The 24,628-nt window shown below is 48.7% G+C and overlaps 1 protein-coding gene across 2 annotated transcripts; it reads left to right on the forward strand.

The window, feature by feature from the left end:
• Positions 1–3,350: 3,350 nt before the first annotated feature.
• On the forward strand, positions 3,351–10,292 carry LOC130458841 (uncharacterized). Of its 2 annotated transcripts, XM_056825774.1 has the most exons (3): positions 3,351–3,704; positions 3,914–4,010; positions 8,655–10,292. In XM_056825774.1, exons 1-3 carry the CDS (start codon positions 3,351–3,353, stop codon positions 9,026–9,028), a joined length of 825 nt encoding a protein of 274 aa, XP_056681752.1. In that variant the 3' UTR covers positions 9,029–10,292. The 2 variants fall into 2 exon arrangements, 1 of the variants encoding a protein (XP_056681752.1); XR_008918213.1 differs by lacking the exon at positions 3,914–4,010 and having other exon boundaries at positions 3,578–3,704; positions 8,655–8,788.
• Positions 10,293–24,628: the final 14,336 nt, after the last annotated feature.

Consider the following 24,628-nt stretch of genomic DNA (forward strand, 5'->3'; position numbering starts at 1 on the left):
GACCTGATCAAAAGGGATAGGGAAGCTAAATATATTCTGTTAAAAGGGAATATAGACAATGAGGAAATATCAATAATCAACATGTATGCACCAAACGGAATAGCATCCAAATTTCTAATGGAGAAATTAGGAGAATTGAAGGAGGTAATAGACAGTAAAACCATATTAGTGGGAGACTTGAACCAACCATTATCAAATTTAGATAAATCAAACTAAAAAATAAATAAGAAAGAGGTAAAAGAGGTGAATGAAATCTTAGAAAAATTAGAGTTAATAGACATATGAAGAAAAATAAATAGGGACAAAAAGGAATACACCTTCTTCTCAGCACCACATGGCACCTTCAGAAAAATAGACCATACACTAGGTCACAGAAACATGGCACTCAAATGCAGAAAAGCAGAAATAATAAATGCAACCTTTTCAAATCATAAAGCAATAAAAATATTGATCAGTATGGGTACATGGAGAGCCAAATCAAAAAGTAATTAGAAATTAAATAATATGATACTCCAAAATCAGTTAGTTGGAAAAGAAATCATAGAAACAGTTAATAATTTCATTCAGGAAAATGACAATGGTGAGACATCCTTTCAAACCCTAAGGGATGCAGCCAAAGCAGTACTTAGAGGAAAATTCATATCCATGAGTGCATATATTAACAAATTAGGGAGGGGGGCAGTGATCCATGAATTGGAAATGCAAATAAAAAACTTGAAAAAGAAAAATTAAAAACCCCCAGTAGAAAACCAAACGAGAGATCCTAAAAATTAAGGGAGAAATTAATAAAATCAAGGGTGATAGAAGTATTGCAATAATAAACAAGACTAGAAGCCGATACTTTGAAAAAACAGACAAAATAGACAAAGTACTGGTCAATCTAATTAAAAAAAGGACAGAAGAAAAGCAAATTAACAGCATCAAAGATGAAAACGGGGAGCTTCACCTCTGATGAAGAGGAAATTGAGGCAACCATTAAAAACTACTTTGCCCAATTATATGGCAATAAATATATCAACCTAGGTGATATGGATGAATATTTACAAAAATATAAATTGTCTAGACTAACAGAAGAAGAAATAGATTTCTTAAATAATCCCATATCAGAAAAAGAAATCCAAAAGGCCATCAAAGAACTTCCAAAGAAAAAATCCCCAGAACCTGATGGATTCACCAGTGAATTCTATCAAACATTCAGAGAACAGCTAACTCCAATACTATATAAACTATTTGACATAATAAGAAAAGAGGGAGTTCTACCAAACTCCTTTTATGACACAAGCATGGTACTGATCCCAAAACCAGGCAGGTCAAAAACAGAGAAAGAAAACTACAGACCAATCTCCCTAATGAATATAGATGCAAAAATCTTAAATAGGATACTAGCAAAAAGACTCCAGCAAGTGATCAGAAGGATCATCCACCATGATCGAGTAGGATTTATACCAGGGATGCAGGGCTGGTTCAACATTAGGAAAACCATCCACATAATTGACCACATCAAGAAGCAAACCAACAAGAACCACATGATTATCTCAATAGACGCAGAAAAAGCCTTTGATAAAATACAACACCCATTCCTATTAAAAACACTAGAAAGCATAGGAATAGAAGGGTCATTCCTAAAAATAATAAACAGTATATATCTAAAACCATCAGCTAATATCATCTGCAATGGGGATAAACTAGATGCATTCCCACTAAGATCAGGAATGAAACAAGGATGCCCATTATCACCTCTACTATTTGACATTGTACTAGAGACACTAGCAGTAGCAATTAGAGAAGAAAAAGAAATTGAAGGCATCAAAATAGGCAAGGGGGAGACCAAGTTATCACTCTTTGCAAATGACATGATGGTCTACCTAAAGAATCCTAGAGATTCAACCAAAAAGCTAATCGAAATAATCAACAACTTTAGCAAAATTGGAGTATACAAAATAAACCCAAATAAGTCATCAGCATTTCTATATATCTCCAACACAGCTCAGCAGCAAAAACTAGAAAGAGAAATCCCATTCAAAATCAGTCAGACAAAATAAAATACCTAGGAATCTATCTCCCGAGACAAACACAGGGACTATATGAACACAACTACAAAACACTCTCCACACAACTAAAACTAGACTTGAACAATTGGAAAACATTAACTGCTCATGGGTAGGACGAGCCAATATAATAAAAATGAAAATCCTACCCAAACTCATCTATCTGTTTAGTGCCATACCCATGGAACTTCCAAAAAATTTTTTTTACTGATTTAGAAAACATCATAACAAAGCTCATTTGGAAGAACAAAAGATCAAGGATATCCAGGGAAACAATGAAGGGGGCCTTGCAGTCCCAGATCTCAAACTATACTATAAAGCAGCGGTCATCAAACAATTTGGTACTGGCTGGGTAAGTGACCTCAGCAGGACCCCAGAGAACCCAGCTTTTGGGACAAAAATCCACTATTTCATAAAAACTGCTGGGAAAATTGGAGGAGAGTGTGGGAAAGATTGGGTTTGGATCAACACCTCACAGCCTACACCAAGATAAACTCAGAATGGGTGAATGACTTGAACATAAAGTAGGAAACTAGAAGAAAATTAGGCGAACACAGAATAGTATACATGTCAGACAGAAAGAGCGACAGAGAGACAGAGACGGAGAGATGAAGGACGGAGGGGCGGAGGGGCGGAGAGAAGGAGGGACGGAGAGAGGGAGAGACTGAGGGGCGGAGGGGCGGAGGGGCGGAGAGATGGAGGGGCGGAGGGGCGGAGGGGCGGAGGGACCCAGAGAAGGAGAGAGGCTGGTCTTCTCCCCAGAAGGTCCGCCACTTGAAGACAAGTATCTGCTTGTTCGCCCAGCCCTGGCGCCCAGTAGGTGTTTCACAAGCGAGCGTGGATGACTCCTCCAAAGGCTGAGAAGAGGAACCAAAGGCTCGGGCAGTTTGGGGACCCGAACAGCCCGCTGGGGCTGAGGGAGCTGGGAATGGCCTGCTTTCGCTGTTTGGGTCCCAAGAGGTTGGAGGAGGCCCGGGACTCGGGCCCAAGAGGAGAAAGCGGCCTGTGGGTGCACAGGCGCAGCTCAGGCTGCCAGGAATGGGGGAAGGGCGAGGAGAGCCCGGAGGGCTACCACAGGGGGCCCTCCGAGGACGCACAGCCGAGGCCCGGGAGGGGGCAGGTTCTCTCTTGAACCCAGAGACCTGGAAGCCAGGGAAGTCCCTGGGACAGCTAGAGCGAGTGGGCAGAGAAGATGGCCCCCGGGAGCCACAGGAACGGGGAAGGGAGGGAGAGAAGGAGGGGCACGTAGGAGAGTTTGAGAGGCTCGGGCCTGACCACGTCCATCTGGTCTAGCGGCTGAAGATGAAGCCAAAGACCCTGAGAATATCAAGGGGGGGGGGGGCGAGGAGCGAGGGCGTTGCCATGGAAACCAGGCGAAGGGGGGTGCAGAGGTGTGTGGGGGGGCGGTATGCTGCGGTGGAAAGGCCAGGGGAGCTGGCCGCCCTGAGAGCGGCCGGGGCACTTAGCCACAGAGGCGGGCGGCCGAAGAAGAGGGGCGGCACCCGCTGCAGGGGCTCAAGGGCCCAGGCCTCCCCGAATCCCGGGGGCTCTCCCTTTCTGGCTGGGAGTGGAATGGAGTCCCTCCTACCTAGATATCTCAAAGCACCGACTGGAAGACTGCCGGCGGGCACCAGGGCGGTTGGTGGGACAGCGCAGGTGAGGGTACCAGGTGAGGCTGCCCATGGGGGGCGGGGAGGGAAGCGCGGACCCCCGAGAGGTGGAGCTGCCCGGGAAAGGTCCCGGAAAGGGTCCCGGCCCGCCGTTCGGGGCGGAGCAGTCCAGGGGAGGGATGGCGGTTAGGGGTGGGCGGGGCTGCCGTTAGGGGCGGGGTTGCCAGGCTACCAGCGGTCTCTGCCTGCTCCCAGGATCCAGAGAGCGCGATGAGCAATCATTCGACCCCGCCCTTCGACCCTCGCTTTCCCACCCAGAACCAGACCCGCAACTGCTACCAGAACTTCCTGGGTTGGTGGGGGGGCAGCGGAGGGGGGGGGGAACCCGCAGCAGGGGCAGGCGGGGGCGAGGCTCCGCGGCGTGATCCCGGCGCCTGCAGGAGGAGGAGGGCCGGGGGCACGCCGAGCGCCCCCCACTTACCGTCAGTGCACCCCATTGACGTCAAGGGCGATGGAGCCGTGGCTGACCACAAGGCGCAGACGCTTGGATGGCGAGAAGAGGCCAAAGGCCAGGGTCCGCTTGGGGGGCTCGGGACCCGCGGGCTCAAGGCTGCCGGGGGCGCTGGGGACCGGGGTGGGGCCGCCCAGGTCCACTCGAACCACACAGGGCAGCCCGTAGCGCCGGGCCCAGTGACAGTCCTGCAGCGGGGCAGGGCTGGCCGGGACACAGGCGGGCGCGGGCGGGGACAAGGCCACCGTGACCTTGCCTCGGAGGCGGCACCGAGGCCTGCAGCCGCCCCACCGGTGCAGTGACACTCGCTGGACCCGAGGGTGTGGGGCCACCAGTGCAGGCCGAATGCGGGGGGGGGGGGGGGGTAGCGGGGAGGGGCGGGCGGCAGCTACTGCACCCACAGGGCGGAGAGGGGCTGCAGGCGCAGGGGCTGGCAGAGAGCTGTAAGGAACAGAGAGGGCAGTGAGAGCGCAGCTGCACTGGAGGAGACCCGGGGCGGGTGCACAGCAGGTCCAGGCGCTGCAAGGTGTGGAAGTGGGAGCAGCGCTGGGCCCTCGGCGGCCGGAGCCCCTGCCGGGCCCCCCGGGTCTCCCAGTAGCGCTGCAGCCTCCTCTCCGTCTCCTTCAGCTCCTGCTTTTCACAGGTCCTGGGAGTCGGGGCCGCGGGCGGAAGGCGCCTTCTCCCTTCCTGAAGGAGAGAAGGCGGCGGGGATGCCGGGCCCGGCAGGGGGCGCCCCGAGGTCCCCCCACTCCCCGCCAGGCTCACCTCTCACTGGTGCAGCAGTCGCACAGCTCTGCGCTGCCCGTAGAAGCAGGTGACCTCGTCCCCGGCTCCATGTCCCGCAGCACCTCCGTCTGCAGGCACAAACTGGGGGCCCTGCTCCTCAGCTCCAGGACCCCTCCTCCTGCCCTCCCCCCGCCGGGTGCGCGCCCGCCCGCTCCTCTGGCCTCCCTTGCAGTCTGGGGCCAGGCGGGAGAGGGAAGAGAAGGGTCCGGCGGAGCCCGCCGGCGGCTCACACGATCCACATGGAATTAACGTTACCCACACCAATGGCGGCGGGCCCGTGATGTCCACACAGGCACTGCCGGGAAGCTCATCTCTACACACACGGGAAGATCTTTTTCCATAACGCGCTTCCTGATTAGAATTCCAAAGAGCCTTTTGGCTGGCATCTCATCCCTTGCTGAGAGTGACAGCAGGACCATCTGTCTTCTGATTCTGCTCCTTTTCCTTCCCAGGGCATTTCGCCCAACCCTCCTTACGGGGAGCACCAAGCACTGTGGTCACGGGAGGAGAGACGGTGACCCTCCTGTGCCAGGCGTCACCCACCATAATCAACAATTCACGGTCTCTCTGCTGAGGCCTGGAGTGTCAGGACCTGAAGAGCAACAAAGACCACAGTGGTATGTGGCCAACTTCACTCTCTCCTCTGTGAAGGCTGAGGATGCTGGCAGCTACGGCTGTATTTACTCACTGGAAGGGAGAGCATCATCTCCCAGTGACGCCCTGCACTTGGAGGTGGCAGGTGCCAGCAGAGCCTGGAAACAGAGACCTCGCCATGGGTATTGGGGCTCATAGAGGGTCACCCCAGTGAGGAGGAGGATGGCAGCTGACACTGGCTGGGCACTAGGTGGCACAGTGGAGGCAGCCCTGGCCTGGGAGTCAAGAAGATGCATCTCCCTGAATTCGCTGCCTTCACACACTCATCCAAATGTTACAGACCAGCATGTCCATGTCCAAAGAAGGAGCAGAGGGTGCACAAATGCAGTCTCAAAGCTCCAACATGTTTAGCTCACTGAACTTCACATCCACATAATACATGCCATCCACAAGGGGCCCAGCCCTGCCTCAGCTTCCCCAAGACACAGACGGTGTCCTCTGGGAGTCCTTCACGTTCCTTCGGGTGAATGAAGCCTGTAGTGCTTCATTTCCCGCAGCCAACAGCTGCTCTTCCGGCATTCGTTCCACGGCTGTGTGTCACGTTCTCCTGCCCCAACTCATTTCACCCTTCATTATCTGACTCTTTCCAAGGGTTTTTTTCATCCATGTGCTCAGCGTTTCTTTTTTAACCCCTCACCTTCCATCTCAGATCAGTCCTGTGTATTGGTTACAGGGCAGAAGAGCGTTAAGGGAGAGGCAGTGGGGATCAGGTGACTCGTCCAGGGTCACCCAGCTATTAGGGTCTGAGGTCAGATTTGAACCAGGACCTCCCATCTCTAGGCCTGCCTCTCCATCCACTGAGCCACCCAGCTGCCTCTGCTCTTTGTTTCTAAGGGCCCAGGAACATTCCATCTCCATGAGACTCCTCGATTTCTTCGGTCATTCCCCAGTCTTTGGGCATCCGTCCCCTCCGCCCTCGATGCTTTTTCATTTCGGGAAGCAGACTCAGCAATAGTGTCTTTGGTCCCTTCATCAATCAGGGGGAGGCCCTAATTCTCACCAACTAGACACACTTTCCTACTTCCCAGAGGCTGCCTATCAACCTTCCCCCCAATTTCCTGCTTTCCTGCTCAGACACTGGTGACCCCCTGGGCAAGTCCCTTACCTCAGTTTCCCTCAGTTCTCCATCTGTAAAATGAGCTGGAGAAATGGCAAAGCAGTCCAGAATGTCTGCCAGGAGAGCCCAAAGGGGGCCAGGAAGACTCTGAATAGCTGAACAAATAGAGCACCGACCACGAGGCAGGCACCATGCAAAGGGCATTTGACCCTCCCCAATGCCCTAGGAGGGAGGTACTGCTGTTATCCCCATTGTATTCTTAGGGAAACTGAGGCAAGCAATTGGAGGGACTTCCCCAGGATCTCTCAGCTAGTAAGTGACTGAGGCTCGATTTGCACTGAGGGCTTCCAGGTCCTCCTAGACTCCAAAGCATCCCTCATTGCAGCCTGCTGGAGGAGAGTCATGGTGGGCGTCAGGGGGCCGCAGGGGAGCTGTGGGGCCGAGCTCTGGCACCAGAAGTGTCCAAGAGGAACTGCGATGACCTCCAAGGCCTGGGCCTCCCCCATTGTGGAGTCCTCCGAAGACAGGCTGGATGAGCACTAATTGGGAAAGAAATAGCCAGGAGACTCGCTGCAGGCCAGGCCAGGAGGGGGGCCCTCTGGGGTCCCTCCCACTCCGCTCCTGGCCAGGACACCAGGCTGGGGAGGGAGCCTGACTCACAGCGGGCCATTGGGGGAGTCCTGGGAAAGGCCGGTCACTCTCAGCGGCTCTCCTCAGCCCTCTGTGCACATCATGGCCCGCGGCGCTCTGCCAGGGCTCGTCCTCATCTTCCCGGGCATCTTCCTGCAAAGGCCTGGCACAGCCAATGGGGGACCTGAGAAGCAGCCCCCCAGGACACGGGCCAGCCAGGGAAGCAGAGTCGGGTCCGAGGCTGGGAAGTTTGTTGCAGCGGGAGGTTCGGGGGAGCCATAAAGAGCTTCTCCAGGCCAGCTTGGTTTCATTCTGTGCCTGAGCTGAGCAGCAGAGCCTTGTGTGGTGATGGGTCTGTTGCTGGATCTCCTCACTGTGATAAGAGCCCCCAAACATGTTCAGAGCCTGCTGTGGGGCTGAGTGGCGTCTACAGGTTCCTCCTGATTTTCTCCACTGGGGAGGCACCCATCGTGGCCAGTCCTGTGTTCAGGTACTTTGGGCTCTTCTGGTCTACCAGGACCACCCTCAGCCCTGAGACAATAAGGACGCCCGCCTGGCTCCGATGCTCTTCTGGCCTAGTAGGGGGACATGAGACAGACTCAGGAAAACACATCAAAATCAGTACGAACTGGGGCCAGCTGGGGGGCTCAGTGCATGGAGACTCGGGCCCAGAGACAGCAGGTTCTAGGTTCAAATCTGCCCTCAGATACACACTGGCTGGGAGACCCTGGGCAAGTCACTGAACTCCCTTAGCTCGCCTTCCTCCTCTGCTCCACACGACTGCTTCTAAGGCAGAGTTTAAAGAAAGGAGCCCAGAGTCACTTGGGGAGAGGAGAGGAGGCCCTGGGAGCCGGGATTGTCTTGTAGGAGGGGGTGTTTGAGCTGAGCTTTGAGGGCAACAGGGAGCTATAGAGTCAGGGCTGCAGAGGGACAGCATGGAAGGCAGAGGCGACAGCCAGGGCAGGAGACAGGAGAATGCTGTGTGTGAGGAATGGCAAGAAGGTTCAATTGGCTGCTATGTGAGGGCCAGCTAGGCGGTGCAGTGGGCAGAAGGCCAGGCCTGGAGTCACAGAGATCCCCCTTTTGGAGTTCAAATCATGCCTCAGATACTGATTGGCTTTGTGACCCTGGGCATGTCACTTCACCCTGCTTGCCTCAGTTTCCTCATCTGTCAAATATGTTGGAGAAGGAAATGGCCAATTCTCCAGTGTCTGCCAAGAAAACCCTGAATGAGGTTGTGAGGAGTCAGGCAGGACTGAAGAAGGGAACAAGGAAAGCCGGAAGGAGTCCCGGCCGGGCCCCCGGTGTCTCAGCCCCTCTCAGACCTGTTTTCTGATTCTGCTCCTTTTCCTTCCCAGGACATTTCTCCAAACCCTCCTTACGTGGAGCACCAAGTACTGTGGTCTCTGCAGGAGACACAGTGACCCTCCTGTGCCAGGCGTCACCCACCTATCATAACCCCAAATTCACGTTCTCTCTGCTGAAGGCTGGGGTGCCCCATCCCGTACAGCGCCAGAGCCCAGAAGGGGATGAGGCCAACTTCACTCTCCCGTCTGTGAAGGCTGAGGATGCTGGGAGCTACAGCTGCATTTGCTCAGTGGAAGGGAGAGCATCATCTCCCAGTGACGACCTGCACTTGGAGGTGGCAGGTGCGAGGAGAGCCCTCGAGATACCTCCACCTCCCTTTCCCCCGTATGTGGGGCTGGTGGGGGGGGCATGGATGATAAAATAGCCTCATCGGGCATTTGTGTGGCACCTTCTATGAACCAGGCACCGAGCTAATAGCTGTACAAATATGGCCTCATTTTATCCTCCCCAAAACCCTGGGAGGGAGGTGCTGGGATTGTTATTGTTGCCTTCTGTCTTAGAATCAGCATTAAATATCAGTTCTAGGGCAGACCTGGAAGGGCTGGGCAATCAGGATTAAGTAATTAGCCCAGAGTCACACAGCCAGGAAGTGACTAAGAGCAGATTTGAACCCAGGACCTCCCATCTCCAGGCCTGGCTCTCCATCCACATAGATACCCAGCTGTCCCTGGGTGCTGTTTTTATTAGGACTGGGAGATTGGGTTGTTTGTTGTGGGGAGAGATGGCGGGGGGAGGGGGGGGCCCAGGGGAGCTGTGAAGGGTTTATCCAAGCCAGTTTGTTGTCATTCCTCACCTGAGGTTAGCATCAAAGCATTGCCTGATGATCTGTCTGTTGCTGGATCTCCTCACTGTGATAATAGCCTCTAAATACCTTCAGAGGTTCCTCTAGGGCTAAGTAGCTTATCCTTGTTCATTCACATTTTCTCAGCCATTGTGGCCAGTCCTGTGTTCCGGTCACAGCCATATGGAGCAATAATGGAGGCTCTTGTTATGGGGTTGTAATGTAATGGGGTTGCACAAGTTGTCCTGGGAAAATGTTGGTATCTAACCAGATCTTTACTGTAATCCTGAAATAGTGGTTTAAAAAAGGAGGAGCAACTGAGTAGCTCAGTGGATTGAGAGCCAAGTCTAGAGACGGAGGCCCTCAATTCAAATCTGGCCTCAGATACTTCCCAGCTGTGTGACCCTAGGCAAGTCACTAAACCCCCATTGCCTAGCCCTGACCATTCTTCTGCCTTGTAACCAATACACAGTATTAATTCCAAGACAGAAGGTGAGGGCTTAAAAAAAACTGAAGTGGTGTGGAAATATGTTTTTCCCTAATAGCAGCACCAATAGGTGGTTAGATAAAGAATGAGTGACCCCAAAATGTGGGGAAATTCGTTAATATGTATAACAATTCCCCCCCCTGAGATCCCATGTTACAATGGTATCAAGAGAGGCTGAAATTCATTTTCACCTTTTATGAGATCATAAATATCTATGAATGTAACATGTAATTGTGGGAAGCGTGTTGGAAAGAGCAGCGTAAAACTTTCTCTGTTGTCTTGGCATTTACCACCAGAACATGAAAGTCGTGTTGATGAAGAGAACACAAAGAATTACATCCTCCTTGTCTTGTCCTTTGATCCAGCAATACCACTACGGAGTTTGTATCCCAAAGAGAATATACTAAATGGGAAAGGTCCTGTTGGTACACAAATATTCATAGCTGTGCTTTCTGTGGATGCAAAAAAAAAAATGAGAGGGTGCCCATTGATTACAGAATGGCTGAACAAAGTGTGCTACGTGATGGGTGTGGAATCCTATTGTGCGGTAAGGAATGATGAACTGGAGGGATTCCATGTGAACTGGAAGGACTTCCAGTAATTGATGCAGAGTGAAAGGAGCAGAACCAGGAGAACATTGTACACAGAGACGGATACATTGTAGCACGATGAAATGTAACTGAGTTTTCTACTGGCAGCAATGCAATGACCCAGGTCAATTCGGAGGGACTTCAAAAAAGAGAGGTCTCCCCATGCAGAGTATAGCAACCCCCCATGGGATTCCTAGAATATTTATCTGTGGGTTATAACCTGAGGTGGAGAGAGGAGGCTAAGGAAATGGGAGAATAATAATGACTCAAAGACAGAAGTAGAAACACATGGGGAGTAACGGGAACTCCGAGGAAATAAGAGGATTAAGAGAATAGGTGGGGAGCCTCAACTCCTTGGTGCCTCCTACAGACAAGGGAGTCTGAGCATTAGTAGGAGGCACTGGGGGCAACAACATCGCTAGAAAGGGGGAGTCTCAACTCCCTGGTGCCTCCTATAGCGACCGTGTCGCTATGAAAGAGACATAGTGAAGCAAGAGAGCTAAGAGGAGACGAGGGGAAGACAGAGAGGAAGTGAAGGAGGAGAGAGCTAGTAAAGGGCTACTAAGAGCTAGTCAGAGGGAGTTTCGCACGAGTTCCCCAGTCTTTGTTGAAGGTTTTTAGGAACGTGGATCAACGAATACGTAACATGACATAGGTTTTAACATTTGGTGACCTGACAAGCTGATGAATCCTGGCCCCATCAAGGCCCAGCCCATGAATTTGCCCATCCTTTGCTAGTGCTTTGGCCTATACCTTTCCATACAATGACCATCAAGAGGTCTGACCATGTGTCTGGCCTGCTACACAGAGGAAGAACTGTGGGAGCAGAAATGCAAAAGCAAAACCTATGATTCATCACTTGTCCTTGTGGGGAGAGGATCTGGGGTTTGGGATTCAAAAGATGGCTCTACTGCAAAAAGCATAATACGGAAATGGGTGTGGAGTGATAACACAGGTACAACCCAGTGGAATTGCTTGTCAGCTCTGGGAGGGGGGAGGGAAGAGGGGAGGGAGACAACCAGGATCAAGTCACCACAGAAGGATATTTTTCATAAATGAATGAACTTTTTGTTAAAGAGGGCAGGCACGGACAGTCCAGGGATTAGGAAAGGGCTTATATCGCGGCTAAGACTTTAGTTGGGACTTGAAGGAAGCCAGAGGAGCCAAGAGGTGGAGATGAGGAGGGAGACCATTCCAGGGCACAGGCAAGCAGTCCGGAGAGAGAAGATGGAGAGCCTGGGTGGGGAGGGGACCTGTATTTTTTACATTTTATATGCTCTTACTCTGAACTCAAACACCACATAAAAGGAGCCCTTCCATAGCCTTCAGGGAACAGAAGAGGGTCAGCTGTGAAATTGGGAATCTCTTGGGCCCGGACTCTGGGTTGCCTGTTAAATGCACTCGTTTCTGCTGTACCCATCACAGATGTGCTGCTCATCTCCGATTCCTTCTGGCCTTCCTTCCATTCTCTCCTGTATCTGTGGGTTTGGCTCATTTTTCTTAATTATGAATTCAACGAATCATCAGAAAACTCCTGTGCAGAGAAGAGCAGGAAGAGGGGAGGATGCTGGAAACAGGGAGCCTCCCTTACCCACCTCTTGGCTCTGTTCCAAACTATTCTATATATCCAATGTGCAGCAAGTACTTGGTAGACCTGCGTTATCAGGCAGGTATCGTAATGGCCAGTGCTGGGGACACCAAGAGAGCCCCGGAACAGCCCCTGCCCTCAAGGAGCTCACACTCCAGAAGGGAGAGAGCCCAGGAAAGGCTATTGAAAATGCATGACTAGTCAATACTGGGAACTTGGGGGAGGAAGGACTGTTGGCAGCTGGAGGAGGAGGGATGAGGTCCGAGGGGGAGGCTGGGCTGAGCTTTAGAGGAAATAAAGGGCTGATCCTAAGCAGCAGAGATGGAGAGGGAGAGTGTGGAGGGCACCAGGGACTGCGAATGCAAACACAGGAGATCGAATGGCTCGAGGCATTAGTCAAGCACCTACTGAGTAACTGGCACTGTACTACACTGGGGATACCGAGGAAGTCAGTGAGAGTCTCCCATTCTGGAGATAAAAAGCAAACAACTTGGCACAAAAGAAGACATAAGCAGGGGAAATGGGCTGGCAAAGAGAATGGCAAACCTCTCCAGGGTTCTTGCCAAGGAAACCTCAAGTGGGGTCAGGAAGACTTTGAACAACTGAACAACAATGAATGTCGTGCCACAGTGCTCAGTGCTTTACGATCCCCATTTGATGCTTGGGAAAACTGAGTCTAACAGGAGTTAAGTGGCTTTGCCCAAGACCACTCCATTGGGACTCAACGAGGCTGGACTTGAATTCCAAGTGTGCCGACCCCGGAACCGACACCTTCTACTGAGCCCCCAGCTGCCCCACCGGGTAGCTAAGAGCGGGGAGGGACCTTACTTCAGAGATGCCCCCTCCATTCCCTGACCTGAACTTCTCTATCGATGGTTTTCAGGCAAAAGGAGTCTAGAGCCTCCAGGAAAAGGGAAGAAGGAGAGGCAGCAGACATGGCAGACGCAGGAGGCTGTGTCTCCTCACCCCCCTGGGCTCCTCAATGGGCATCCCTGACTCCAGCCTGTTGGAGGATAGTGAGATGGATGGGAGAACAGATGGGGAGTGGTTGGAGGGACAGTAGCACATGTGACAGGGGCCTACCTGAGGTGACTCAGGAAGGGCTGCCCACCCCACTTTAGAAATTCCCCAAGAGAGGACAGATGAGCACTAATTGGGAGAAAACTAGAAGGGAAGCTTGCTCCAGGACAGTCAAGAAAAGAGGCCCTCTGAGGTCCCTTCCAGTGGCCAAACCCCCCAGGCTGAGGAGAGTCTGACTCTCTTGTTGAGGGTACACAGATTGCCATTTGGAGGAATTCTGGGAAAGGTCTATGTCAGTCATGGCGAGTCTCCTGGTGTGAGGCCTCAAACTCTGTTGTCAAAGATTACACCGGGGACAACAACATCCGCATTACTCTGGCAGGGCTCATCCTCATCATCCTGGGCGTCTTCCTGGCCGAGGCCTGGCACAGCCAAAGGGAGTCCTGAGAAGCAGCCCAGGACCTCCCTGCCAGAGGAAAAGCAGAGTCAGAGCCTGGCTGGAGATACACTGGCCAAGCCTTGGCCAAAGAAGGGAATTCCATGTAAGCTCACTTTTCTCCCAGAGGCCCTGCTGCCCTCTGTTCTCTTCTGCTCTCTTAACAACGTGCTTCCCTGGTTCTGGGCAGTCCTTTAATCTGGCTGCCACGTGTTCTCACCTGTGCCAGAAATAAGCATTCACACCATCTAGCGAATAAAGGGGAAACATTGGCCAAATGGCTGCCATCCAGAGCGTGACTGTGCCTGTATCTGCTCTGTTTTAGATGGTAGAGAACACACAGTTTTAGCTTGGGTGGGACATCTCTGTCTCCAAAAACGTCCTAGTAGACTTCCTGTGCAGAGCTGTGGCCAAGCCTTCCAGCCTGGTACTGGACCGACCAGCCACAGATTGTCACGGGTCCCCTTGGAAAATGAGGGTGAACACAAACATCCCCGTCCTCGGTCAGGTTGTATCACACACATCTACAATCAGGGAGGTCACATGATTTGTTCCTCTTTCATTCAGTAGGCACTAAGGTGTCAAAGGGTAGGAGGGATCCAAGGGACGGCCATGATGGCCAACATGAAAAGGGAGCTAAGAGGAGGGATTTGGGGAAGGAGGAGAGTACAGTGTTGTATTGATTCACCAAAAGGTCAGGATGGGAAGAAGAGAGAGGAAGGAGCCCCTGTGAGGGGAAGCCCAGGGGAAGAATTGAGGGATGGATGGACTGAACATCTCCGTGAGGTGGAAGGATACATTTCTGGAAGAGACAGAAGAGGGAGAAGTGAAAAACCAATAGATGGGGGGCCACATGTGTTGAGAATGGAGGTGGTGCAAATGGCAAGGGCAGGACCATCTTTAGATGTGGCTGAACTGGGCCACAGCATTATCTCCTCAGATGGGAGTAGGTGGAGGAACTGAGTGCTTAGAGTGCTTGAGGGGGAGCCAAAATATATTTTGAAACCCCCTGATATGAGTCCAGGAGTTGGGGAGGGCCAGACATGGGAACCATTGAGGAAGGAGGGGAAGGAGTTCGGGGGCTGTAGATAATGGCTGCCAGGACTTGATTGGGGGCCAGAGAAGAGTAGCCGGAAGCTCAAAGAAAGGCAACTTCCAAGTGACAGGAAGGGGAGAACCTGGAAGTGGCAATGGGGAGAGAAGAGGATGCAGCTGCCCCATCTCAACCAGTGACCAAGAGGCAGCCAGTTCTGGCAAGAGTGGCCAAGGAGGCTGAGGGAGCGGGGCAAAGCCAGGCTGCAGGAGGAGCTCGTGTGCAGAGGCAGTGGGAGAGGAGCAGATTCATGGGGCAGTGAAGGATGGTGCCTACAGGACATTCTTCTTCCTTCTGCAATGACTTCAGTAACCTCAGACTCCCAGTCTTTTCTCCACAGGGTGCCTTAGGAGACTCCCCCAAACACCCTAAGCTCTCAGGTCCTCGTCTATTCCATTCCCCCCACCTGCTCTTCCACCCAAACTTCCCTACACACACAGGTGTCCATACTCTGCATCCTTCCATAACACCAAAATGGACCACTTTCGAGTATGCAGACTCCAAAACTCTTTTACCCAATGAGAATCTTTCCCTGGTCCATCTTTCTATGTCAGCCTTCTGAGGTCCAATCCAATCACTCTGTTCTAATCAGGCCATCCCTCACCTCTACCCAAAGTCCTCCCTTCCCCATTTTTTCCTCCATTTCTGAAATTCAGAGTTTATTTTGAATGCTCTTTTTTTCCTCATAGGCATGAGCAGATTTTTTTTTTCACACGTGGACAGGTTCTTTTTTTCTTTCCAGGTTGTATTCTAGACTTGTTCCCCAGGAAGATTCCCCAAAGCCGGGTTTTTTTGCATTGTTCTTTTTACTTTGGACACAATTTATCCAAACTAGCTGGACTCTATTCTATACTGGACATGAGTGATTTGGGGATGGGTCTGTTCCTGGACCTACTGACTGCCTATGAGTTTCTAAGCAAGTTTGGAATGCTGGAACAGATCAAATTGATTCCTACATGATAGAGCATGAGAAGGTCAATGGTGCAGCTTTCTTATGATCAAGGAACTCTCCTCCTGATAAGAAGGGCTCAGTCTCAGCTGGCCCAGATCCCTTCTTCCCCAGTGCAGGCCACAGACTTATGACAGGATCCCATTCATCAAATAATCCCCAGGATAAGAGACCCACCTTGGGGTGCAGCCACAGTGATGTCTGAAGAGAGAAGAGTCTGATGGGAACAGAGCGTTTCCTGACAAAAGTTAATGCATCCACATTGTGAAAAAGAAAGCCGCCTCTCCAACAAAGTGCATTTGGATTGGGCTACAGCTCTTGAAGCTGTGGGAATGTGGCTCTGCCCTCCAGATCCCATCCATTGCCAAGGCCTATGCATTGGAGTCATCACGCCCACAGTCCTGGATGGAGGGGACAATTTGGTCCAGCCACCCCCTTCCTTGCTGTCTGATCCCACAAGATCAGAGCCAGACTGATCCCAGACACACAGAGAGAGGGAAGGGGCACACATGCCATTTCTGCATGCCGGAACTCATCTGCTAAGGAAAGGAGTCACTCATGACAACGTTGTTTGAGGAAATTGTCCCACAGGAATTTGCCTTCAAGAAATTGCCAACAAGGGGGAAGATGAGTGGCTCAGTGGATTGAGATCTAGGCCTAGAGACGGGAGGTCCTGGGTTCAAATCTGGCCTCAGACACTTCCCAGCTGTGTGACTCTGGGCAAGTCACTTGACCCCCATTGCCGTTTTAACCCTGGGTGAAAAAGAGATTCCAGGTGGGAGCCTTGAATTTCCACCCCTGACCTGTGGACCTCATGAGATTCCAAAGGCTGGGCAATGTGCCCCTAGAGTGGTCGCTGGAGTTCTTCCAGTCCTAACTAAAGCCCTGCCTTCCAGTGGAGCAGCCTCTTCTCTTCCCCTTCACACGTGTATCTACCTTCTCTCGGTAATAGATGATCTCCCAATGATTCTTCCCTTAGTTTGTTTGTCTGTCGTTTTTCTCTTCATGCTGCCTCTTTCATTAGACTGAGCTCCTTGAGAATGGAGACTGCCTTTTGTCTAACTTTGTATCCCCAGGGGGTAACCTAGTGCCTGGCACATAGTAGGTGCTTAACAAATGACTACTGAGTGACAAGTGCATGTCCCATTGTAGCTCAACAATGTATAATCATTGGTTGAGGGAATGTAGCAGCACGTGGGGACTGACCATGCCCACAAACTGGGAACTGGAATCGTTTTTCTGGACTTTAGTGGTTTTGTTAAGAATGAAGCTCCTTTTGGTAAGCCACTCCTTATGGCAAGAGGGCCTTGGAGCATTCCCAGGTATTGTAACATGGAGTCACCTTGCCTTCCCATGTACCTTACCGTATCAGCTGGAGTCACCTCCTTCAATTGGCTTTGGGGCTGGAACTGGCTGAGTCCTGAGCTGGACATTTGCTCACTTTCCTGTTCTATCCAGAGAGGCAAGATCAGTGTTCATCCACAATTCTGGTCAATTGTTCAATCTGAACCAACAGGGGGAAACTTGCCCATTTCTCTCTCTTACCCGGATCTGAGGCATGGGCTTGGAGGAACAGTTTGTTTCTGTTCTGTGTCATTTGGCCTCCGTTTTAGCTGATTGCCCCACCCCCCACTGGACTGGAAGTTTGAGCCATGGTAATCTTGGAGGCAGGATTACAGGCAGGATGCTTCAGCCAAGCTGTGCATCAGGCAATCCTAGAGAAGATAAAGGATTTGAGGACCAAACTCCAAGAGAGCCAAACAATAGACTGAATCTCTTTTCTCTGTCCAGAGAATGAGATGGGATGGGGAGGGAAGGAGGAGAATGATGCCTTCCATGTGCTGGGCAAGGAAGTCTGAAATTTGGGAGTTACTAAAGCTAATCTGACCATTTGTGGCTAAATGCAACTTGGGTGCAGGTTCCCAACCCTTGCACTTGGGGGCACATCACCAGGGGGAGGATTGGAGCCAATGACCAGATGCCAGACACCCTCCCAACCCCCTTACGGGGGAGAGGTGAGATGCAATATGCATGGCCTTCAAGCAGTGGTGGTCAGGGACTCAGCGTTATCATCAAGTCCTCCCATTCATGCATATATGATTGAAAAGACTTTGAAGCTGAGAGGCAAGAATTACACTAGCAAAACTCTTTAGGGAGAACTGAACGGACAGATAGAAAAAGACCTGGTGAGCGATTTTGTACATGCACCTGTATTGATTCGTCCATACAGATCCAAGCAAAGATGCCAGTGGGAAGTTTTGAGAGCTCCTCTGTACCAAGAAAGTGATGGCCACCAGAGACCAGTGTAATTTGATCCCAGACTTCCTGGACTCTTTCCAACCATCTTCACACCATATTTGCCGGGGACATCTACGGAGTTGCAATAGGGGACAGTTTAGAATTGTCGGGGGACAGCTTAGAGCTGTCGGAGAACAGCTACAGAGTCGCAAGAAAGCAAGACTGGAACATTATCAAAGAGGGATAATGAACGTTTATTGCAAGCAGCACACCAGATTTCAAGCTCTTCTCGAGAGACACAATCTATCCTCCCCAGAGTGTGAACAGGGGAGTTAACCCATTCCCAGGATTTCTTGGAACTGTTCATGCAGCCTTGAACTGAGATTTCTATGTTTTCACGTACTCAGCAGGTATGTCACAAACACCTGGGAAGAGGAACTCTATTCCATGAGATCATGAAAGGTTCACTGCACATATTGTTGAGGTTATATATATATGCCTTAAAGTTCTCCTTAAAAATAGATTTTAATGCTGTCTTATTCAAATTTATATCCTTCTATGTTCCTCTTCTTCCCTGAGAGCCATCCCTTATAACATTTGTGTAGAGGGAATTTCATCCTCTACCCCTCCTGGATTGCCAACCCAGTTCACCAACATTTTTCACATGCCAGCTCTGCATCTGTGAATGTAAATGAAAGAGGGTGGGTGGAGCCCCCCTGGGTCTTTTGGCACTACTGCCTTGAACAGGTAAGTGAGGAAGGGATGGAGAGTCCTAAAAGGTGGGATACACATGGTCAAACTTAGAGTAAGGTAAAGACTTTAAATCTATGCTTATTGACCTTTTCTCTCTCAAGTGATTATTAATAAACTTTATGGAAGATAAGAACTCGTAGATATTAAATTTAAATATAACACATTGAATTTTATTTCAAAGTCAAAGAGAAAGTAGAGAAGGAAAAACATTTCCCCAAACTGATTCACACACACACACACACACACACACCATGAATCCTGGCCTTTGCCAAAGGGATGGGTATTAGGAAAGTTAGTCTTCTCAAGTCTTTCCTTTGGGACCAAATTTTGTTCTTCAGTATTTCTCAGCATTCAGTTTCAATTGCTGGTGATTCTTTTATTTATATTTACAGCACAATGTTAGCATGAAAAATATGAATACTCTTATGGTGCCTTTGGGACCTTTCTTTTCATCAGTGCCCTACTTGGTGTAGGTACTAAACTGTGGAATATCTGAGTTAAAGGGTATGAATTTTTTAATCACTTTATTTGCATCATTTCAAAAGACTCTCCAGAATGAATCAAATGAGATCACATTTTAAGAGCATTTAGGATATTTATTTCCTGGCACACTGAAGGCATTTAAAACTTGGAACTGGTAGAGGGACTGGATTTGAAGAATAGTCACAAATGTGTCAATGTCCACTGAATTGGTAATATACTCATGATGACAGCCTCATTCCAAATGCTTAAAAATGAGCAAATAGAATAGAATAAAATTCCAAAGTGAATAAAATAGAATTTCATACAGATCAGTCTAATGCCTCAAAATACCAAAGGTGTGAGGGGGCCTACAAGAGAAACAGTAGTTGGGAGCTAAGTGCTTTCTTAGTGAGCCATTCCCTATCCCCTTGGGATAGTGCTATTGGACTACTGTTACAGTCTATTGTGACCACAAAAATGTGGGGGTCAAGACTGCATTGCCAAAACTGTAAAGATAATTTTTAGTGTCTTGATTTTATATTAAAAATAAAGTGGTTGCCATGGGAAAAATTCCCAAATATGAAATACCCAAGTCAGCTGGGTTTTATGGAGATTTTAATGAATACAATTAAAGGAATTAAATAAAGGGGGAGAGAGAGAGCGTAGGAGGAAATAGGGTCTAGTCCAATGGCCTAGGCCTTTCTCCTTAAGAGAGAAAACTAAGTCAGTCTTTAATCACTCACCACAAGATTTTGTTCCAAGCAAGCTCTAGTGTTCAGAGACACCCTCCAGTTTAGCTCAGGATGCTGAACTCCCTTCAGAGCCCAGAGACCCTCCTTTTAAAGAGAATTTTCTCCTATGTCACCTCCCTAAATTTTCACATCTACCAATCACAGTAGACGCTTTCCAAAGAACTGACCATTCTTAATTCCCATCTTGTTATCACCTTCTCTGGATAGACTAAAACCTCACACCTCTTGCTAAGCTTGCTTGACCTTTTAGTGATTAATTTGACCTTCATAGGTACTTCGCACCTTTTTGTATTAGATCTAAAAATAGACCCAGCTTAAGGGTTTTAGCTTTACTTTAAGTACGGGCTGGGTACCTTTCCATTGTTCAGTAAGGAGTTTTACAACTTTATCTTCCCTTAAAGTATGCTTAAGTATGGGTGGAGTAATGTTAGAAGTCCCCACATTCCTGATCAAGTACCTTCATTGTTTAAAATGGGTTTAGCTTAATTAAATCTTCTGAAGTAGAGTCTGAGAAATTTTAAGATTCACAAGTCTGAGAAATGTTAAGATTCACACTATGACCATCCTCACTTGGAGTATGAAACTCCATATTTTTATGGGTGAAGAATTAAAGACAGAGCTCCTTGCCACCCCTACCCTCACCTCCTGTAGGTTTAGAACCAGGAGAACTACTAACATTTCTCACTTCTGACATCATGCTGACAGTTACAGAACCCACAAGGATGAGAAACACTGATAAACTGGTTTTCTTGGTAGTGTGGTGTAATACTAATTTTGTAACATTTTATGACAGGGGTCTCATGAGGTCGGTTTAAATGACCAGATAAATAAACATTTTAGTTTTGAAGGTATAGTTTTGAAACATATGAATGATTTATGATTGTGCCCTTAGAGAAAGCTCTGTAGTCATTAGCAAAAAGACTGGGATGTCCTGAACTAGGGAGGGTCATTCTTTCCAGTGTGGCTCCTAGAGCTGTTCTATACTCTCATATCCTGAACTAAGTGACAAAAGGGAAAGCAAAGAATGGGTTAAACCACAAACATTTATGAGAAATAGTGTTAGATCAATGAAACATTGTCTTTAATATGATGAAAATGTAATGGGAGCTTGGCACATGTTCAGAGTTCCTTGGATGGCATCCATCGAAATGGAGAGGACGTAGAGTGCTTCTGGGAGACTTGTGATGCCACAGAATGGAAGTGCCTTGGAGAGACTTGAACATGCAAAGCCACTGTGTAAATGGATCTGATTTGGCTCACCACAAGAGCTCTTTTTCAATTATTTGGAGTCAGAATTGGAGACATCTTCAAATAACTTCAAAAAGCTTTTCTTGAGATACATTGTTTGGAGTTCTCAGTGATTCCTTCACTCACCGTATCTGATCAAAGAACCAAGCCTAAGAAGAAAGCCCTTGGGAGCCTTCTCTTCTGAGAACATTGGTTTTGTCAAAGGGATTGAATGTTCTAGGCCTCTAAATTTGTTTTTTTTTCATGTTAGGTAAAGGAATGGGAATCTCTAGCCATGTGAGGTTCAAAAGGTTGGGAGAGAACCCCAGTGTTCCCAGTGTTTGCAGCCAGCTCAACAATGATACCCCAGAGCAAGGAGTGATCTTCAAGAAGGACCTTCTGGGTGAGAGCATTGGAGCAGAATATTCTATTTCTCAGCTGATCCACAAAAGGCAGGTAGTAGTCATGATTTCTGGTAGAGATGGGGAAAATGGATATAATTGAAAGGGACAAATAGGGTAACTATATTATGTTGGGGGATTGTGACAGAGGCTGGCACTAGAGAAAAAGTGCCAAGCTGAAGAGTATGTGAAATGGATCACCTTGATGGAGGAGGGACCCCAGGAGTGGAAATCCGAAGGAGGAGAAGACTCTGTCTGAGAGAGCAGTGAGGCCCTCCGTCGGGAGAGGGGGATCAAGACTTTCTCCTCAGGGTTACCCACTTTTCCTGCTGGTGACTGGAAATCTTTCCCCCAACACTTCCCAATTGAAGAGACATTCTGAAGAGAAAACCTGAGCACACTTTACCTCAGCTCCTGTTGCCCGGGGGTGAGTCAACCTGACTTTCTCTCAGGGGGCTCAGGCTGCCAAGGCCTGAGTTTCCCCCAGACTCAAGGAGGGAGGGGAAAGGGTTTAGCTAGAGACAGGGACCTCCTTCTCCCTACACTCCTTTTCCCTTTCTTCCCTGCCTGTTATTTCTTTTCTTTACCTGATTGAGTTAACATTAAAAGTTATCTGTTCCCCAAGCTGAGTGTGAGTGAACAGATAAAGGGGAGACCTTTTGGTCTCCAGTAGTGGAGGGGGGACAAGAGGGACAAGAGCCAACTGGGGAGAGCAGATTTAGCTAAGGAGGGAAGGCAGAAGGGGGAAAATCTTCAAATGCCCTCTCCTCTCTCTGAGGCAACCTGTTACATCTGCTGTCTCCCCTTTTACCCCACTTTGTGGAAGGGGGTTCTTCTCTCTTTCCCCCTCTCCATACCAAAAGTCCAAACCTCCTTTGGGGTACAAAAACTTCCCTCTTTGTATTTTTTAAATACAGATGGCACTCTGGCTTTAAAAGAACTCCATTTATTAAAGGAAAAAAAAGCTTTAGTGACTAACTGTCATCAATTGTCAGTTGTGAAGTTGTTGTCAATTACAAATCCTGAGGCTATCATCCTGTAAAGGGTGAATCCCAAATAATAAAATACCCAAGTCAGCTGCCAAATTTTATGGTGATTTAATTGATATAGTAGAGAAGATTTTAAGAAGAATGAGGAAAGAAGGGGCTAATACTGGGCAGGAAGATAGAAGGTCTAGAAAGTAAGGGTTTGAGTGATGTAAACCTTGAAATTTCTCAGACTTGTGAATGTTAAAAATTTCCCCATTGGGGAATTCTTAATTGGAACAAATTCCCTACTGAGAAACATTCCCCATTTTGATGTGAGAACTCACAAGGATCAGAAATGGGAGGACCTCCACTCCAACCTTTCTTAAGACTGCTTTAGGAGAGAAAAGTCCTTGCTAAAGATGAAAGTACTTGGACCCATGCTTATAATAATGCAAGGAGTTTTTTTGAGCCAGGCCTGTTTTTAGAATTGATACAATGGGATGCTAGGTACCTAAAAGGGTTGGGCAAGTTTTCTCTTAATGAGATTAGTTGACTCAGCTGTGTTTTCTCTAGTTCAGACTTACTGAGGAGATTAGTCGACACAGCAGCATTTTTTTCTGATTCAGACTTACTGAGGAGATTAGTCGATTTAGCAGGAATTCAGATGGGCAGTCCTTTGGAAAACATCTACAGTGATTGGTAGATGTAAGGACTTAGGGGAGGAGACATAGGAGAAAAACCCCTATATAAGAAAAAGCAGAAGCCCTTGAAAAACAATCTCTTGAAGGAGATATCCTTTTGGAGAAGATCCTTTTGGAGGATCTCTGATGAGGATCACTTGGGAAGAATCTCTTGAGAGAGGCTCTGGAGAAGGGAAGCTCTTGGAGGACAATCTCTAAGGAGGTCTCGCTGGAGCTCCTCTGAGGGGACTCTGTCCCTCTGGAGGCTCTGGAGAGAGGCCCTTTGGAACAGTCTCTGGCTGGAAGGCTCTTTGAGGAGGACTTTGAGGCTGGAACTCTCTCTGGTGAAGTCAGCTGAGATGGAGCTGGCCTGCTGTCACTAGAACCCTTGCTTAGACAGATCTTGTGGTGAGTGTTAAAAGACTGACTGACTGAATCTCTCTCTCTTAAGACTCAGGTCTAGGCCTTGTTGGCTTGAGGCCCTTCATACTTATTTCCTCTTTCTCTCTTTCTCTCTTTTCTTTAATTCCACAATTGTATTAATTAAAATCTCTATAAAACCCAGTTGACTTGGGTATTTGAATAATTGGGAATATTTCCCTGGCGACCACCTTATATTTGATTTAAAAACCAAGACACTGTAGTGAAACATATTTTCTGTGGTCAAATTTACTCACCCTCTCTTATATCTATCACAATTTATATCTACCACCATTTTAACTCACTACAGTTTACAACATCAACCATTTTAAATCTTAGAGTTTATGGCCATATACTATTTTAATTGTCACTGTGAGAAGGAGGAAAGAACCAGCTTGACCTTCAAAGAGGCTTAGCTAAGATGCCCAAACCTGAAATCAGCTCCTGGGCAAACTGACCATCCAACACTCCAAGATGTTGGAACACTTAGCAGGCTGCCAGCCAGAGTTGTCTCGCCAGGGAAAGAGAAAGAGGCAGAAACTGACTTGCCTAATATGGACATTTTTACATCACTTTTCTGCATCTCATCTGTACCAATGAGGACTTAGCTTGACTTAGGACAGACCTCTGGGCTGCACATGTCTGTTGAAGGCCATCTCCTCAGATACTTAAATCTTGAGTTTGATGCAGACCTTTCAAAATCTTGTTAAACTGAGTAGGGTGGAGAATGTGGGTTTCCAAGACCTGATTCTGTTATTCCAAACATCTCCATTGTTATTGATCAGGAAGTAGCTAAATCAGATCTTCTAAAGAATGGTCTGACTAGGGTGGAGTAGTTTTAAAATTCACCTTGCCTCCCAGGCCGGAAGAAGACTAGTCTCTCTGATAGGTCTTCTAAACATACCAGCTATGAAATTACAATAGTTAAAGATAAGGAGGAAGTAGGAGAGAGAGAGAGAGAGAGAGAGAGAGAGAGAGAGAGAGAGAGAGAGAGAGAGAGAGAGAGAGAGAGAGAGAGAGAGAGAGCAAACCAATGTTTTACAGGGTGCATTGACAAAAACCAATTAGGGGGCAGTCCCCTTTGGCAGAAGAGTGTACATTCAAAATAAATGTTCAATC

Source organism: Monodelphis domestica, chromosome 4, assembly GCF_027887165.1.
Source record: "Monodelphis domestica isolate mMonDom1 chromosome 4, mMonDom1.pri, whole genome shotgun sequence".
Classification (NCBI taxonomy): domain Eukaryota; kingdom Metazoa; phylum Chordata; class Mammalia; order Didelphimorphia; family Didelphidae; genus Monodelphis; species Monodelphis domestica.